The following is an 18,504-nucleotide window of genomic DNA, read 5'->3' as shown; positions in this document are numbered from 1 at the left end:
ACTGTATGTCCCCCCTTATACTCCAGAGAAAAAGAGTGATTTCTGAAGTGTTTTGTGCTTGAAAAACGAATATTTTTGATTGCTCGAAAATCCAGTGTGAACATAGCCTTAGGCATCACGCAGAAAGCTGAATTGCAGCTTATTTTTATGCATAAGACCCCTACTGTATCTGTGCATGCCTCTGATTTTATACGGAGTTATATTAAGAGTTTTCATTGTCAGATTCTGTTCTGTTTCGACAGAAAACGAAATTGTGGCATCTTGTGTATGCTGGAAGTATTGCTTCTAGTTGAGAATATCATGGAACCTACCAGATCTGATGGTGCCCAGCGTTTGTACCACATTTAAGTATGGGGCTGTTAATAGTGCATTGCCATATGTATCAGCCTTTAGGAGATAACCTTCACAAGTCTACAACATTGTGCTCTGCTACCTGTTAGTACATACTGGCAACAATATAAATCACCATCATGCTATGGTTAATTTTCAGTCGTTATCCATCATTGGTCCCCCTGGCAGTGTGGTATATTAATGAATGTTATTTTATTTCTGATCATATTTACTTACATAATATACATGTTAATTGCTTTTTGAATCATTAGTCTATGGGTACATTAACATAATACCTTTCCTTTTATGTACAATTGCATGTTCATGTTCTGCATAGCCTCATGCTATGCAGATCTATCTTTGGCTAGTATACACACTGTAACATGGTTGATCAAATATTAAGAGTTATTGGTATAGTAAATATGCATAAGAAGCACAGTTGTAATCTGTCCTCTTATTTATATTACTTTCAGGCTTTTTGGGACTATGTTGAGATCCTAAATGGGTAATAGAATTCAGCTATTACATTACTTGTAGGGTTTATAGCCCACATTTCCATACATCTTGAAAAGCATTTAAATCCGCACTGTAAAGATACATTCCTCCTTGTTTCTTTTCCTTTACTGGTTTCTTGCATCAGTACACTTTGGCATCGGCATTCTTTTTAAGAAGTAGAAAGTTCTGGAAAACATTCTTATGATTTCAGCTCAGGTTGGAAAATCAGAAATCGTGTTGTAACATGTAAAAATAGATATAATAGGATGAATACTTTACTTTAAATAAAATCTTCTTATTAAAAAAAAGCAAAGCTGCATCATTGACTGCGATATTTGAAGATCTCTGTTTGCTTCTCATAATTATTATATCCATAAATTATTAAGTGGAGACCCCCTATAAGAACATTTTCAGGTGATGTGCTGTATGACTTCATGAGATCACAGCTTCGCACCAATCTAGAAAGAAGAACATTAAAAATGTCAAATGTCTAGCGCATAGGCATGAGTTTCTCTCAAGTGGCAATGTCAAGTATACGTATGTTGGCCAATGAAGGTCAATGGCAGATGAACTAATAATAATTTTGTGTGACATTTAGATGTGTAAAATTCACATACAGTTAGCAACACTTTTTTGTAGGAATCAAAATAAAATGCACACGTCATCTAGATGCCCTAAATGTGGTGTGAATAGAGCCCTAAAATGTTATTGCTATCTGATACAGAGATCATGTATTGCTAAGATATGCCATCACTTTGTGATCTATTGGGTTTCAACCTCTAAGAGCTGACCAATCCTGAGGCGGATGGAGCTGCGCTGATCTAGTGCTTTGTCCCCTTTAGGCTATGTGCCCACGATGGAGAAATGCTGCGGATTTTTCCTGGGCGTTTCTGCATCTCCCTGGCAGAAAAAACGCATGTGGATTTTACATGCATTTTTTCTGCCAGGTAGAAGCGTTTGTGAAATGTTTTGAACTTGCGATTTCGCATGCGGGTTGTCAAGCGCTTTTCCAAGCGATTTTAGCATCACTTGGAAAAGTGCTTGACAACTTGGTCACACTATATAAATCCATGCAACCGGCATGGATTTATGTTGTGTGACCAAGTTACGATGCTGCAAATGCAGCATCAATAGTAAAAAAAAAGAATAAAAATGTTGAAAATTAAAAAAAATATTATACTCACCTTCCGATGGCCCCCGGTCTCCTTCTCCGGTGCATTCGGTGTCTTCAGCAGCTCGCGGTGCTATAAAAAGGACCTTCCATGATGTCATTTAGTCATGTGACAGGTCATGCGACCGCCGACGTCAGCAGTCGCGTGACCTGCCGCATGACTAAATGACGTCATGGAAGGTCCTTTTACAACACCGCGAGCAGCCGAAGAGCCAGCAGCACCGCCGGGAACAGACAGGGGGCCATTAGAAGGTAAGTATATGTTTTTTTTTTTATTTTAAGTATTTTTTAACTACAGGTACTATGGTACTCGGGTCTGGAGGAGAGTCTCCTCTTCTCCAGACCCAGGTACCATCCGGGCATTGAATCGCATAATATCCGCATGTGTACGTGTAGTCATGCAGATGTTATGCGGTCCAATGCAAGTCAATGGCGGCGATTTCGCCGCGATTCTGCAAAATTAATGGTTGTACTGAAATGGCGTCGCGGAAACGCATTAAATCCGCATCGTGGGCACGCAGCCTTATAGTTTTTCCTGTATCAAGCACTTCCTGACACCGACTGTGCAGGATACGGCAGCACTATCATATTCTTTTACATAAGCACTTCAAGGGGCTATCTGGGACTTTTGGGTTCTTTTCGTATGGGGCCAAGAATTTACCAGCAGTTAATTGTTAGCTACCTGTTTGTTCTGCCAAGCGACAATCTCTTACGACTCACAGAGTCACGGACCACTCCTGCCGGTGATTGTCTTGCTTCCTATCATGAAACGTCAACAGAGTAGCTCCTTCTCTTCCTTTCTGCACTGTCGTTGGTTAGTCATTGCCAACGTCATGCTGATTGACAGCCAGCTCCCCAATGTCTAACTATGGGTAGCTGGCAGTCAGTTGGCATGACGTTGGAAGTGATGCTTCAACGACAGAGCATACCGGAAAAGAATGAACTGCTCTGTTGACGTGGGGTCAAAGGAAACAGGAGAATTGCCGCCTGAGCAGGGAGAGATTGTCTGAGAGAAGAACAGGCAGGTAGTTATCAATTGTCTGCGTGTAAATTCTTGGCCCCATAGGAAGAAAAATCCCAAAGTCCCCTATAACCCCTTTGCAAGGATAAAACAATGCTGGAGTCCTCATTCTCAGGATCAGTCGGAGTTCTTAGGGTCGAACTGTGAATGATCACAGAGTGATGGTATCTTCTAGTGATATGCTTTCAGTTTATCAGATGGAAATAACCCCTTAAAGGTTACCCTTCCATTGGCTTTGTTAATAAGGTTCCTTTTTATTATGATATAGCCATATGAAGACATTATCACATTGGCTCTTAGGTGTGGGATTAAGACCACGATCACACATTCAGTATTTGTTCAGTATTTTTCTTCAGTATTTGTAAGCCAAAACCAGGAGTGGAACAATCAGAGGAAAAGTAGAATAGAAACACGTCACCACTTCTGTATTTATCACCCACAACTGGTTTTGGCTTATGAATACTGAGGTAAAATGCTGACCAAATACTCAACGTGTGAACATGGCCTTAGTATGAGTGCTCATTTTTCCTCTGAGAAATTTACGAGTAAATTAACAGCTGGGTGTTGACACTGACTTTATCAAAAGGGTGTTATTCCTGCACATCCTTATACCACTATCCCTGATTGGACAGTGTTAAACTGTGCAGGGAAATCCCCTGCCACCAACTTGCAACACCCAGCTGTCAATTTATTCCTACATTACTAGGGAAATAACAGAGAAGTAGGACAGTACTTTTATTGTATAGTGTACGCTTTGTTTTCTCCTTTTTTCCCACTAAATGATAGTAAATGAGAAAACAATGATTTAAAAACGTACATTTCTATTGCTAGACTGGACAAAATATTTACTGCAAAAAACTTTTTTTCCTACAAAATTATGTAAACACACTTTAAACCCTTAACAACCAATGACGAACATAGCATGTCAAGAGTGGGTGTCAGTTCCCGCTCCTTGATGTGCTATGCCCATTATGACTTTGAACTGTCACTGCGTGCAAACATCCAGTGACAGTTCAGTGCCAACAGCTCTCACTGACAGCTAAGCAGCACGGGAATAGGTGCGGGGACCCTTGTCGTTGGTCCCCCACCCAAAGGGCTGTAATCGGTCAGTCAATCTGACTGACCGATCACAGCATGATCGCGCAGGAGGTGCTGAAATATCAGCACCTCCTGCCCGATCAGATCAGGAGCTCGGCACTGCCAGTGACTGAGCTCCTGCACTAAACAGCCTGGAGCCGTGCCAGCACCGCTCCTGGCTGTTTAACCCACTAAATGCTGCGATCGAGCGTGATCGCAACATTCAGGAGGCAGGCAGAGGAAAGGGAGCTACCGCGGCTTTAGATCGTCACCCCCGTGTCACCAAGCTACGGAAAGCTTCTGAGAACATGCTCACAGCTCAGTATAGGTACAATGCATTGCAGTAAAAAAAGTGAAAGTCCCATAAAGGGACTAAGTTAAAAAGTAAAAAAAATCTGTAAAAAAAAAAATTACAAAATAATAAAAAAAAATAAAATATTACACTAATAAATACACATTTTTATGTAAAAAAATTTAAATAAACAAAAAAAGTACACATATTTGATATCGTCGGCGCATCCGGAAAAATCCGATCTATAAAAGTAAAAGTGCCACACTAGTTAACCCCTTCAGTGAACGCCGTAAAAAAAAAAAAATCCTAGCAAACTATGCTTTTTCATCATACTGCTTGATAAAAGTGGAATAAAACACGATCAAAAAAACTAATGTAAATAAAAATGGTATCTCTGAGAACCTCATCTTGTCCTGCAAAGAACAAGCTGCCATACAGCTCCATCAGCAGAAAAATAAAAAAAGTTATAGCTCTCAGAATAAAGCAATGCAAAAATAGTTCTTTTTTCTATAAAAGTTTTTATAAAAGCGCCAAAACATAAAAAAATGACATAAATGAAGTATCGCTGTAATCATATTGACCAGAAGAATAAAGCTGCCTTATCAATTTTACTACATGAGAAACAGAATAAAAAAAAACCAAAAACAATTCCTCAATTGCTGGTTTTTGTTCATTCTGCCTAACAAAAATCGGAATAGAAAGCGATCAAACATGTCATGTGCCCAAAAATGGTATCAATAAAGACGTCAACTCTTCACGCAAAAAAACAAGCCCTCACATGACTCTGTCGGCCGAAATATGGAAAAATGATAGCTATCAAAACATGGCGATGAAAAAATTTGTTTTTGCAAAAAAAAGCGTCTTTTAGTGTGTGACAGCAGCCAAACATAAAAACCCGACATAAATCTGGTATCGCTGTATTCGCACCCGCTCAGAAGAAATTGTACAGCAAAATTTCTTCTGTTACCCTTGTGAAAATAAAAAAAAATTGGGTTTAAAGTAAAATTTTTGTGAAAAAAAGTTAAATGTTATTTATAAACTATTTTGTGTGACATATCTGTCTGGTTTAAGGGAATAAAAATTCAAAGTTTGAAAATTGTGACATTTTTTACATTTTCACCAAATTTCCAATTTTTTCACAAATAAACGCAAGTCATATCAAACAAATTTTACCACTATCATAAAGTACAATATGTCATGAAAAACAGTCTGAGAATCAGGGGGATCCGTTGAAGCGTTCCAGAGTTATTACCTCATAAAATGACAGTGGTCAGTTTTAAAAAATGAGGCCCGCTCATTAACCTACAAAGTCGCTCAATCCTTAAGTGGTTAATAGTGCTTTTTTAAACTATATTCACATGTGACGCATTTGTTTCAGAAGTTTCTATGACTGTCTCATTCATCTGCTTGCACAGACACAACCTTAATTTCTGCAGTTAATCTGCCACATGTGTACTTTTATTGATATTTATTCCTTACGTACATTGTTTTCATACAAACATGGTCCTGAGGATATAGGCCAATCTGGTCCGCCCTTACAGTAAATTAATATATGAACAATACTTTAAAGAAATATACTCACAGTATAGTCATTATTCATTACTGCTGGTCTTTTTAAATGTTCTTCTGCATCAAATTTTGTCTCTTTAACTTCCTCCTTGTAAGTAAAAATACTATTTTACAAATCATGTGACATAATAATGAGCAGCGAAAAATGTAAAAGGTCAGTTCGTGCATTGCCTGATGCATTAAAATGGCATGTAATTAATATTTTGGAAAAGAGAATAAATTGCAATTCACTTTCCTAGCTCATGCCAACCCTAATAACTGCACATTGTAGGACCATCACCAAAATTGAAAAAATTACCGAAATTGATAATATATTTCCTGTACAGGGTAACTCATTTATTCTGCGCTGACTTGGCTTCACAGTCAGGCTTCAAGTCCTCTTTATAAACTATTGTCTATCACAACTAATACCCACTCTATACTAAGATCAGGTGACATACAGTAGATTCCCGATTCAGTGCAAAATCTACATTTTTTTGATAATCATGGTTCAATCATTTGTAACCATTTTCAGAAACAAACAGACCAATATCAATGTGAACTCTTGGACAGAACCACCTATATGCTTAACCCCTTTAGGACTAATGACGGACATAGCACGTCATCAGCAGGTGTCACTTACCGCATCAAGACATGCTATGTCCATCATGATTTAAAACTGTCACTACGTGTAAATGCTGACAGCTGAGCGGCACGGGAAGAGGTACGGGGACCCATGTCAGCGGTGCCCACACTCAGATTGCTATCATCGGTCAGTCAATCTTACTAACCGACCACAGCATGATCGTGCAGAGCGTTGCTCAAACATCAGCACTTCTCGCATGATCACCACAGCAGCTTGGTACAGCTAACAGTCAAAGTCCTGCAGTAACAGCCAGCACCACCCCTGGATCATTAACCCTCCAGATGCCGGGATCAAGAGCGATCAAAACTTTTGGAAACTAGACCCTTCAAGGACTTTATCTAGATGTGTAGTGAGTTGCTTCAACCCAAAAGGCGCTTCACAGAATTTTATAACTTTGAGCCGTGAAAATGAAAAAATACATTTTCACCAAAAATGTCCCTTCAGCCCCAAATTTTTAATTTTCACCAGGGTAACAGGAGAAAATGGTCCATACAATTTGTTGTGCGATTTGTCCTGAGTACGCCGATACCCCATACGTGGGGGGAAACTACTGTCTGTGTGCATAGCAGCGCTCGGAATGGAAGGAGCAGTTTTTGACTTTTGGAGTGCAAAATTGTCTGGAATAGATAGTGGACTCCTTGTTGCCCTTGCAGAGCTGGTGGTTTTTACTATTTAGGCACCTGTGGGTTCAAGGTACTCACTACACCTCTTAATAAGTTGTTTGAGGGATGTAGGTTCAAAAATGGGGTCACTTGTGGGGGCTTTCCACTGTTTAGGCACATCAACAGTTCTGCAAATGCAACATGGTACCCGCTATCTATTCCAGACAATTTTGCACTTCAAAAGTCAAATGGCTCTCTTTCCCTTCCAAGCCCTGCCGTGCACCCAAACAGTAGTTTTTCCTCACATATGGGTATCGGCATACTCAGGACAAATTGCACAACAAATTGTATGGACCTTTTTATCCTGTTACCTTGGTGAAAATTCAAAATTTGGGGCTGAAGTAACATTTTTGGGGAAAAATTATTTTTTTCATTTTCACTGCTCAATGTTATAAAATTCTGTGAAGCACCTTTGGGTTTAAGATACTCACTACAAATTTAGATAAATTCCTTGAGGCGTCTAATATTTAGGTACATCAGGGACTCGCCAAATGCGACATGGCGTCCACTATCTACTCTAACTAATTTTGCATTCAAAAAGTCAAACTGTGTTCTTTTCCTTCCGAGCCCTGCTGTGTGCCCAAACAGTAGTTTCCTGCCACAGATAAGGTATTGGTGTACTCAGGACAAATAGCACAACAAATTGTGTATTCCATTTTCTCCTGTTACCCTTGTGAAAATAAAAATATGGGGCTAAAGTAACATTTTTATGAAAAAAAGGAAAATGTTCATTTTTTCTTTCTACATTCCTTTAATTCATGTGAATAGTCTGAAGTGTTAATAAACTTCTTGAATGTGGTTTTGAGGACTTTGAGGGGTGCAGTTTTTAGAATGGTGTCACTTTTGGGTATTTTCTGTAATATAGGCCCCCTAAGTTACCTCAAATGTGATGTGGTCCCTAAAAAAATTGTTTTATAAATTTTGTTGGAAAAAATGAGAAACTGCTGATAAACTTTTAACTTCCTAACAAAAAAAATATTTTTAAAAAACGATGCAGATGTACAGTACACATATGGGAAATGTTGTTTATTAACTATTTTGTGTGACATACCTCTCTGGTTTAAGGGCATAAGAATTAAAAGTTTGAAAATTGTGAAATTTTCACCAAATTTCCGATATTTTCACAAGAGAGCGCAAGTCATGTCGAACTAATTTTACCACTATCATGAAGTACAATGCATCACTAAAGAACAGTCTCAGAATCACTGGGATCCGTTGAAGTGTTCTAGAGTTATTACCACATAAATTGACACTGGTCAGAATTGTAAAATTTGGCCTAGTCATGAAGGTGAAAACAGTTCGTTGTTTCGCCATTTTCCGAGATCCGTAACATTTTCATTTTTTGGTGATACCACATATATGTATTTAAAAAAAAACTAATATCTTTATTTTCAATGGGGGAAAAGAGGGGTTATTGGAACTTTTTATGTTTTTTTTTCATATATTTTTTAAAACATTTTTTTTTACTTTTCACTGTTCTTGTTACCCCCTTACGGGGCTTGAAGATTCAATTGTCCAATCGCATGTGCTATATACAGCGATGCCACAGGTTGGGATTCAAGGAAGCTCCATAATGACACGCACGGTGGTCATCAGTTGACCCTCAGCTGTCATGGCAACCCATCGGTGACCCGCAACCTTGTCACGGGCGCGCCAATGGGCGGAAATAAGGATGTGCATGCATGCCAGCTTGCATAAATTCCACTGTCAGAGATTGGCAGAGGCATTTAACAGGTTAACAATTGCGGGCCATCACCTGCCGGGTGTGGGATGTAAGAAAAGAGTGTGCAGACTCAAACTGGGTATTTTTCTAAATAACCCTTAGGGCTCATACATACGTCAGTGATTTTTCATCATTGTTTATAAGCCAAAACCAGAAGGGTCTCCAAAACACAGAACAGGTGTCAATCTTTCAATTATAGTTTTTCTCTGTATGTTCCACTCCTGGTTTTGGCATACATACACAAATCACTGACATCTAAATGAGCCCTTATGTACAAAAGTGGTCAGAAGTGTTGCTAAAACCCCAAATTTCTGAACTCACAGGTTGTGGGATTCCAACATGCTGAGTTGGATCCCACAACCCTCTGGGGACCTCCTTGCTATGAAAATACGAGTTTCTGCTTGTTATCGCTAAATCTCCCTCTTTGCACTAACCGAACACTGCCACATCCATTGCTAAGCAGTTAACGGATGGTAACATTATTACAGTGGGTACCAATTGGTAACCAATTCGAAAAGAATATGGCTGGGCTGGTTTAGTGTAAAGCGACAGATATAACAATAACATCTCGCGCTTTCACAACTAGTAGGGCATTGGATCCAAAAGCCTGGAAGTCCGGATTCGACTTTTGTTAGGAAGTCAGGTCTTTTAGAAGGGCATTAGGGATACTTCTGGCCACTTTTGTTAGTAAATAATATTTAGAAAAATCACCCGTTAGAGACAGCTCACTTTTTTAAAAATAAAATAATAAGGGCAGCCCCCGGCTGGTGATAATTACTCTTTAAAGAGGTTGTCCACTACTTTTACATTGATGACCTATCATTAGAATAGGTCATCAATGTCTGATCGGCCGGGGTCTGACACCTGGCGCCCTCACGATCAGCTGTTATCAATGTCGGCGGCGGCCGCCAGCAGGAGACCACCCTGCGGTGGCCACTACAAGTAGATGGAGCAGCTCAGCAAGTGAGTACTTCCTGCCAGCGGCCGACACCGATATCAGCTGATTGGCAGGGGTGGCAGGTGTTGGACCCCGGCTGATCAGACAATGATGACCAGGATAGATCATCAATGTAAAAGTAGTGGGCAACCTCTTTAAGCTGAGTTGATATTGTCTGCGTAGATTTTACAGGTAAAATATGTTGAAAAAATTATTTCTCAAAATTCTCACCTGTAAAAATTACAGGACCAGTAAATGCACTATGAAACCGCCTTAATACATGCACAGCATACTACCACTCTTGTGAACTCAGCCTTAGAGTTTTCAGGTTATTCTAATCAAATAAATGGTATATTTACAAACTTACATCACATAGATTTGCAATAACTGACATTATGAAACTGCATAAAAAAGGTAATTACCTGAACCTCTATAAATTTAGCCAAACTGCCAAGACTCTTTTTTTCTAGCACATGTAAGACTGCGTCATGGATGGTCAGGAAAATTATTGAGGTTGTAATATCATCATCAAAAAAGCCACATTTTACAAGTTTTTCCAATACATTACCTGAAAACAGAAATATTGTAAAAACATTTATCAAATATTTTCATGTGCAACAGTCAATTTTGATTGGACAATTCCAAGCCAAAAAGACAACAAATTGTGCTCAAAACTGGCCATTTTGGCTCAGTTCTTTGGTGTTTGGGGCCATTGTACGGGTTTGGCTTTAATCTTACAATTTAAGACTTTAAAACATTCCGAGGCGTGTTATATTATTATAAAATTATATGATGATGAAATATATTAATTATAAGTCCCAGGGTTGTCCTTAGTATGTCAAGTTTTTTAAAAATTCTATTCAGCCAGTTAAAACTGCTGACTGGACGGAGCTGTAATATGCGACCTATTGCTTCTATAAGCTATCTACATGTCTTTGATTGTACCCCTATATACCTCAATTTTCATATGGAAACATACAGTGCTTTTTTTACCTGCTGTAATCAGTATGAATCAATCACGAAAAAATCATTGTCTGTTCTATGATTGTTTCTACAGGGGAATAACCTATTAATATGGTGCAACCTGAATTACCAAACAGTGGCAACTGTGTATCTCAGAGACCTACTTCTGTCAAAATACAGGCGCATAGACATAGCTCTGCCTTTACAGGGAGTCTGTCAGATCAATTTTACTAATCAAACTAGTGTTATGGCTGTATACATTAGATATTTGACTTTTGATATTTTAATGCCAGTCCTGGCAAGCACTGCCAAAATGCAAAGCATGGATGGGACAGGGTGTAGTGGTGCCCGACCTTGCAATTCATAAAAGTTACACATTTTAGTCGTGTAATTCATCCCAGAAATGTTATTTCAGTCCCTGTTTTACCCTGACTGGAGTAAAAATTCTGGCAAGGCACACTTAACTGAAAAGATGTACCAAATTCATTAAGTGGCATGTGCCTCTTAATGTATTCGGCGCATCCTACTCTAACACGCTTCTTCATTAAGTCTCACGAGAACAACGACAGTCTTATTGAATCAGGCTCTATAAATTAAATGATGATCCAGTTGAGTACTGACCATCACTTTACAAGTTATGAGAAAACTAGGATGTGAAGTCATAGCTGCTGGGCATTATTGGGAGCCCGCTTGGCTGCTCAAAGCGACATTAGCCAGCTCCCTAATGCCTGGCACCATTTCCTATACTGGAGAAGCAAGTTTTATCTTTTGGAAATCATGAATCGAATCTCAAAGTGTTCAAATTTACATGGAACTGCAATTTTCAGGAAATTCGACTCAAACTCAACTTTTTGCGGATCGATCAGTTCATCTCTAATTATAAAGCCAGATTTAAAAACACAACTAGTGGCACAAAGTCAATCGGTTTGAAGCCTACCTATCCTCTCCATTTTCTTGAAACTGCTGCCAAACATATTCATAGTTTCCCTATTCCTTTTTTTTCCCTTAATTATGAAATATTCAAAAAATATCACTTACTGTCTATTGCAGCAATATAGACATCCACATCAACCTTAAGAAAGTCTTTCATTATCTAAAAAGAAAAAATTTTTTTTTTTTAAATGTAAATAAGGTATTCTTTATCCTCTAGTATATGAATAGAAGTATTTATGCCTGCTCATCTTTGCTAATTGTTCTTGCATGGACAGTATACATCTCTACAACACTAGATTGGAACAATAATAAGTGTAAGTTTCAGGGTAATAAGCAAATATGTATAACATACCGATTTTAGACCCTTCATTCCAGACATATCAAGAAATGACACTGCTCCAAAGTCAATGATTAAACTATGGATATCAATTTTGGGAACCCTCAAATGGTCTGGAAGATCAGAATTCCAGTCTATAACAAATGGAAGGTCCGAGGTGTTAATTGGTTGGTCCAGCTCTTCAATCCTGTTATTGTCTAGTTCTTCTTCAGACTCATACTGGTTTCCTGATGTTGAAATGACACCTTTCTACAATACAAAGTGAAATCCAATTAACTAAAATACCAAAAAAGGTGAAGTAATCAAAACTACTGAATTTATTTCTTCCCAATATGATGATATTTATACTTATATAACTGTGTTTGAAAATGTAATGTACAATACATGCCTAAAGTATGCTGATCACCCTTCTAAGTAGATCTTTCAGTCATTTGCACAGTGACTCAGTGGTCAGCACTGTTGCTTTGCAGCACTGGGGTCCTGGGTGCAAATCCCACCAAGGACAATATCTGCAAGGGGTTTGTATGTTCTCCTCGTGTTTGCATGGGTTTCCTCCCACACTCCAAAGACATACTGATAGGGACTGTAGACTGTGAGCCCCAGTGGGGACAGTGCCCATAATGTCTGTAAATTGTCTGAATTGTAAAGCGCTGCGGAATATGTTGGCGCTATGTAAATAAAACGATTATTATTATTATTTCCAGCAAATGCATAAAAATAAGCATACACTTATAGGGTAATTGTCCGGATTATAGGGAATTTTGTGTTGAAGAAAAAAAAAGTTTGTTTGTGATGGACCTCTTGATTTTACCATAGGAAAATGTAAATGCTATTTTATTCAATGAAAATATACAGCATTATGTGCCTACAGCCATTAGCAGAAGGACCTAGACTGTTCCTTCTGTGCAAAAAGAAAAGGAAAAAAAATGCCTGGCCTGGCCTTCATCAAACACTTGGCAATGCGTTGGCTTGCTGGATTAAAGCCAGGCAATTTTTATCTTGATTTATACTAAAATGATGTTAGTGATGCTAAATAAATAATTTGTATACGGAATTGCTCCTTAAGACTTACTCGCAGGATCTGGAGTTCCCCTTTACTTATCAGCTTCTTTATTTTTCTTAGAGCTTTGTTGCGTTTGCGCAGCACTCTCAGGGGGTTAAAATCTGCCTATAATGGATAGTCATGTTGCAATGTTACTATGTTTTCTTACAATGACATTGAAACCATAAATGTAATTTATTCTGGACTTACGGCTGTAATAAGTTTATCTTTAAAAAAATCAATATTGGCAAAAAATATTGGCGATGGGCATCTGAAAATTTTGATTCCATGATGCTGATAGATCTGTAAAAGACAAGCATGAGAGTTCAGTGATAACACAAGACTGACATTTTCAATTGTCGGAAAGAAATGCAAAACTCATGGGAAAAGCTACCAACAGTTCTAATGGGCTCTTTGTACAGGTGCCCACAGTACAAAAAGGGCCTTATGCCACATTCACCTACATCTATGTGTGCGGACCATGATGCACAAATTGGCCTCAGGTTTCCTGGAGCGGACGTGACAGCTTCATAGGCATATATGAGGATCAAGAGACCCGCTGCCAGTCCGTCCATCACGGTCCTTACTTGACCTATGACACATGGATGTGTCTCCTAATCACAAATCACAACTTATCATCTACAGGATAGGTCATAATAAGTGTCTGATCACTGGGGTTCCACCTCTAGGATCCTCCCTTATCAGGAAAATGGGACTCCTGTGTACCATTTTAGAAGGGCGATGCGTGTGTACATGCACATCGCCTTTCCACGCATTGTCAATGGGACGGTCAGTGATAGCTAAGCTGTGCTGTTGTGATCAGTGGCAATCCCTGAGGTGTGACTCCGATCCATCAGACACTCATTTCCTTTCCTGTGGATAGGAGATAAGCTGTGATTGTAGGACAATCTCTATAAGGCCCTGATAATGGGACATAAAATACGGATTGAAAATGTTGTTAAACTCTGACTGCTAGTTCAGCTTTAATTGTGTTTGCAGCTTACATTTTTATAGTCTTTTCTGTTCCTGTAAATGTCCGTTCCTCCAATATTTACCACCTGAGAACATTTTGGGCTGAAAAAAACACAAAGAAATTAAAAGAGTTTTGCTGTATTTAGATTACTTTTATATAGCCTAAAACATGTATATAACATGTATATATGTAAAAATAATATTGAACAGTCCAAACTATCATAGCCTATTGCTACCAAGATTCTCCTTCCATGCAACATCACGCTCCAAAGCTTGTAAAGATTTAGGCAAAGTTTTCACTAAAATAAACTATGGTACGTGTATCATTCAAACAATCATAGTTACATAGGTCGAAGAAAGACCTAGGTCCATCAAGTTCAACCCTTCTCCACCAATTATACATTCTTTGTCACTTATTTATATATGACCCACTATGCCATTTGTGCTGAGGATAGCATCCGTCCCTTTTTTAATAGCTGTTATAAATCCCCCATCTGCCATTTAGCATCAGCGCCTGGAGCTGCTCTGTCTTGTCTACTTTCCTCTTGTATTAGGTAATAGATACAAATGACTTATAGTGTAATGTATTACTGTACTTACAATTGGGCACGAAATACCACTGTCAGCAGCTCGAATCCTACGCCTGCTGCCAGGCCAAGATCAAGGCCAAGTAAGACAGCAGCAAGAAAGGTCACCACCCATACCAACTGCAAAGAACAATGATAACCCATATACAGGAGGTCACTAATGTATGAAGTGGCAGGTTAATAAAAGTAGATTACTGGTAGATCTCAGTGATTATTTTTATAAATCTCATTACTCAACAGGAATAGACACATGTATGAGAACTGTTATGAATCAAAGAATATATCATCTTAAAGAGAGCTTGTCAGCGTGATTTCGTAATGTAAAAGTAAGGACATTGATAAAATGGCGCTGTAATACTGATTACATTGATTGCTTTGTTGTTCTTCTTTAATCACCATTTGAAGTTTTCTGGTAATTAGATTTTGGTGCACAGGGGCCAGACTGTGCACGGGGTCTTCTCGTCCCTGTCTATGATTCCCTGGCCCCTCCGCCTGCCTCCAGTCTTTGAATGAGACCAGCCTCCTCTGTTTGTCGTCTCAGCATTGACCTGTTACACTGGAGTAAGACAGAGGGGTCGGGGAATCAAATGCTGATTACAGAAGAACAACAAAGTGTATTTCTTCATCAAAGGTATAAATGTAATCAGTTATAACACCATTACAGCCATGTCTTTACACTACCAACACAAGCAACTGATCCCTTCAGATTTAGATTATAATCTCTTATGGACATGAGTGTCGTCCTCTTTGTATAACTGTTTTCATTACTTGCCATTTTACTTGTTTATTACTTTTCCAGATATATAAACCTTGCGGAATATATTAGCGCTATATAAAATTATTATAGTCTTTTGTCTGTAAATTCAAAATGCATTATGACACCTATTTAGTAGATATACTTTTGGCCTGCTGACTATCTGTAGATGCAAGCACAGTTTTTTATTTGATGGCGCTGTAATCTATATTATATGGTTGAAAACACATAATCTACCTTAATACTTAAACTGGAATTGCAATCCGAGCAGTATTTTGCAAAACAAATAATGGTTATGTTTCTTTAAATGTTTTAGATACTGTTATCTAAATTACTTGGAGAAGGCAATTTACTGAGTTGAAAACTCTATGGACTCCCATTTTATTACTATACTCATGGTAAAACTTTGGACCTAAAGAAGCAATCGTATTAAGAAAACAACCTGCGTCTTGTCATTGTTTAAAACCCTCTTTTCTTTTTTGGCAGCTCTTTAAAGAGCTCTGAAGTAATAGTCTATCAGCTTTCATTAATTATTGGCTCTGGTCCTTGGACATTGTACTATTATGTTATGAGGACATATTAATAATAACCAATATAATTTTATATGCAGCTATGATGTACTATATTTTTTTTAAGAAGGGAAACTAACTAAACTTGCTGTAGTGGCTTCTTTCTTATAATGACTTGCGATAATAGTCTTCAACTGGTCAGTATCATAGATTTTCCTTACAAGTATTAAAAGGGTCTGAAAGTTAACTTTTCTGGGCAAGCAGTTCCTTACTATAACTGATCTTGCTATGAGTGGGACATTTCTAACATCCTTCAAAGATCTGGTAATTGATATATCTACTACGTTAATTTCCAAAATTCACTGTACATAACAGGGGACAAAACATAAAATATGCATAAACGGTCCAAGTTTCATCAGTGTTTTTCATCCGGGTTTCATCAGTATTTGGTCAGTGTCAGTCTTTAAAAAATAAATTACAAAGCTTCTACTATATATTGCAATTTTAACCCCTTCATGATCTTGCGATTTTACGTTTTTGCTCTTTACTTTTCTTCTCCCCTTATTACAAGAGCCATAAGTTTTTCATTTTTCTGTCCCCATAGCCGTATGAGGGTTTGCTTTTTGTGATACGAGTAGTTCTTTTGAATGACACCATTTATTTTATCATGTGATGCACTGGAAAGCAGGAAAAAATCCAGGTGGTTGTGAATAGGTTAATCATGGACGACACACGTATGGCACACAAATGTCTATGTGCTGTCCATGATTTGCTCAGACCCATAGACTTATATGGCTACCCATTCTGGTCTGGGATGCTGATAAAAAACGGACATATCTCTGTGATTTTTTTTTGTGGCCATGGTCCACAGAAAAATATGGACATGTGAACAGCTCCATAAACTCTAATGGTACAAATTTATCCATGAAAACCACAGCTAGAATACATACATCCGCCACCTTTTTTAAAAAAAAAAAATAATAATTTTTGGACAAGACTAATTCATGTGAAGAAGTACTACTTACACAATCATATTTATCTTTCCGGAACAAATTAGGGATTTCATTGAACTGCATTAGCATGCCCTTCAGATTGATGATGACTAGGGCTGAAAGAACGGACTATAAAAGAAGCAAATTTTGTGGTTAATTACATATACATTAACTAATAGAGATTATTTTATATCAAGGAATGCTGTGATATAACTGTACCTTTTGCAGTGGTTCAAGGAGGAATCCAATAGCCAAAGTGACAATCATGACTATTATAGCTGATAAAAGTCCTGCCACCTGTTGATACATACATCGGTTTATTGTATATGTATATATATCAACACATACATGCATACATTTAAAATAGCATAGTTCTATAACAGTTATTTGTATTCTACATTATTACTTATATTGAATTTAAGAGTGAGAGTTTATAATGCTTCCAGTTTAGGCATTTGGTGTTGATACATTGTATTAGTGGCTCCTTGTATACTATTCCAAGGTTGTTATCAGTAGGATTGTGGACATGTAGCGAGAAAGAGAGAAGGGAGAAAGCATGGAATAATCTGTGCACAATTGTACAAATCTAGATGACTAGGAGACCCAGCTCCATATCTCAAAAATGACTGATAATGATTATAACTTCTTGTTCCCAGTTACGATGCAAAAGTGAAGCTCTGGAGCATTAACTACAGCTTGAGTAGGTAAATCCTCAATAAAACTATAATTCTGCAAAGAAAAAAAAAAAAGCCGTTCGATGAATAAATTGATTTATTCATTTATACCAATCATTTCCAATCATTCTAATAACAGGATCACAACATTGCAAGATTGTAGCTTGTAAAGTCAGGCTATGAAGATGTCAAATACTTCTGTTCTGTATTTGCACAGATCAGGTCTCAACACCACTGTGTGACTTCTCTTCATATAAATAAATATAATCTATGGACTGTCAGGGGAGGTTCCACATCAAGTGCGTGGCATGTGTATCTAGCAAGCCAGGTAGTGACAGGAGTCAACCAGAAGTCTACTCTCGCAGGGTCAAGAATTAAATGGATTTCTGTCATTGTATTGTAGATATCCTTATCACATGCAGGGTAAAGTGCATAAGTTAATCTAAGGATGTATACATACTATATTGACAAAAGTATCAGAAAACTTACACATTACACATACAGAAGCTTTTATGACTTCTCATTCTAAATCAATAGGCATTAATATTGAGTTGGCCCCTGCATTGCAGACAAAACTGCTTCCACTTTTCTGGGAAAACTTTCTATTAGGTTTTGGAATGTGTCCGTGGGAATCTTTATCCATTCATCCAGAACAGCATTTACAAGGTTAGACACTGGTGTTGGAGGATAGAGTCTGCTCTGCAATCTCTGTTCTAGTTGACCCCAAAATTCTATGGAGTTGAGGTCAGGGCTCTGTACATATGGAGTTGAGGTCAAGGCTCTGTACAGATCACTCAAGTTCTCCTATTCCAAATTCACCCAACCGTTCCTTTATGGAC

The 18,504-nt window shown here is 38.1% G+C and overlaps 1 protein-coding gene across 2 annotated transcripts in view; it reads right to left on the bottom strand.

Moving 5' to 3' along the window:
* Positions 1-356: 356 nt before the first annotated feature.
* Positions 357-18,504, bottom strand: part of LOC141165999 (chloride anion exchanger-like) — a 58,437-nt gene continuing 40,289 nt past the window's right edge. For both annotated transcript variants that reach the window (XM_073652182.1, XM_073652183.1), the window contains exons 11-21: positions 17,211-17,288; positions 17,025-17,120; positions 14,750-14,856; positions 14,182-14,251; positions 13,388-13,480; positions 13,208-13,303; positions 12,151-12,384; positions 11,904-11,958; positions 10,325-10,470; positions 5,969-6,043; positions 357-1,283 (exon numbers count right to left, since the gene is read on the bottom strand). In XM_073652182.1, coding sequence (XP_073508283.1) covers positions 1,266-1,283; positions 5,969-6,043; positions 10,325-10,470; positions 11,904-11,958; positions 12,151-12,384; positions 13,208-13,303; positions 13,388-13,480; positions 14,182-14,251; positions 14,750-14,856; positions 17,025-17,120; positions 17,211-17,288 — 1,068 coding nt within the window. In that variant the 3' untranslated portion in view covers positions 357-1,265. The remainder of the gene's footprint in view (positions 1,284-5,968; positions 6,044-10,324; positions 10,471-11,903; positions 11,959-12,150; positions 12,385-13,207; positions 13,304-13,387; positions 13,481-14,181; positions 14,252-14,749; positions 14,857-17,024; positions 17,121-17,210; positions 17,289-18,504) is intronic.

Source organism: Phyllobates terribilis, unplaced genomic scaffold (assembly GCF_046119375.1).
Source record: "Phyllobates terribilis strain yellow unplaced genomic scaffold, ASM4611937v1 Scaffold_11__3_contigs__length_659146591, whole genome shotgun sequence".
Lineage (NCBI taxonomy): Eukaryota > Metazoa > Chordata > Amphibia > Anura > Dendrobatidae > Phyllobates > Phyllobates terribilis.
The sequence above is the reverse complement of the archived record's forward strand: the minus strand, read 5'-3'. Positions and strand labels throughout refer to the sequence as shown.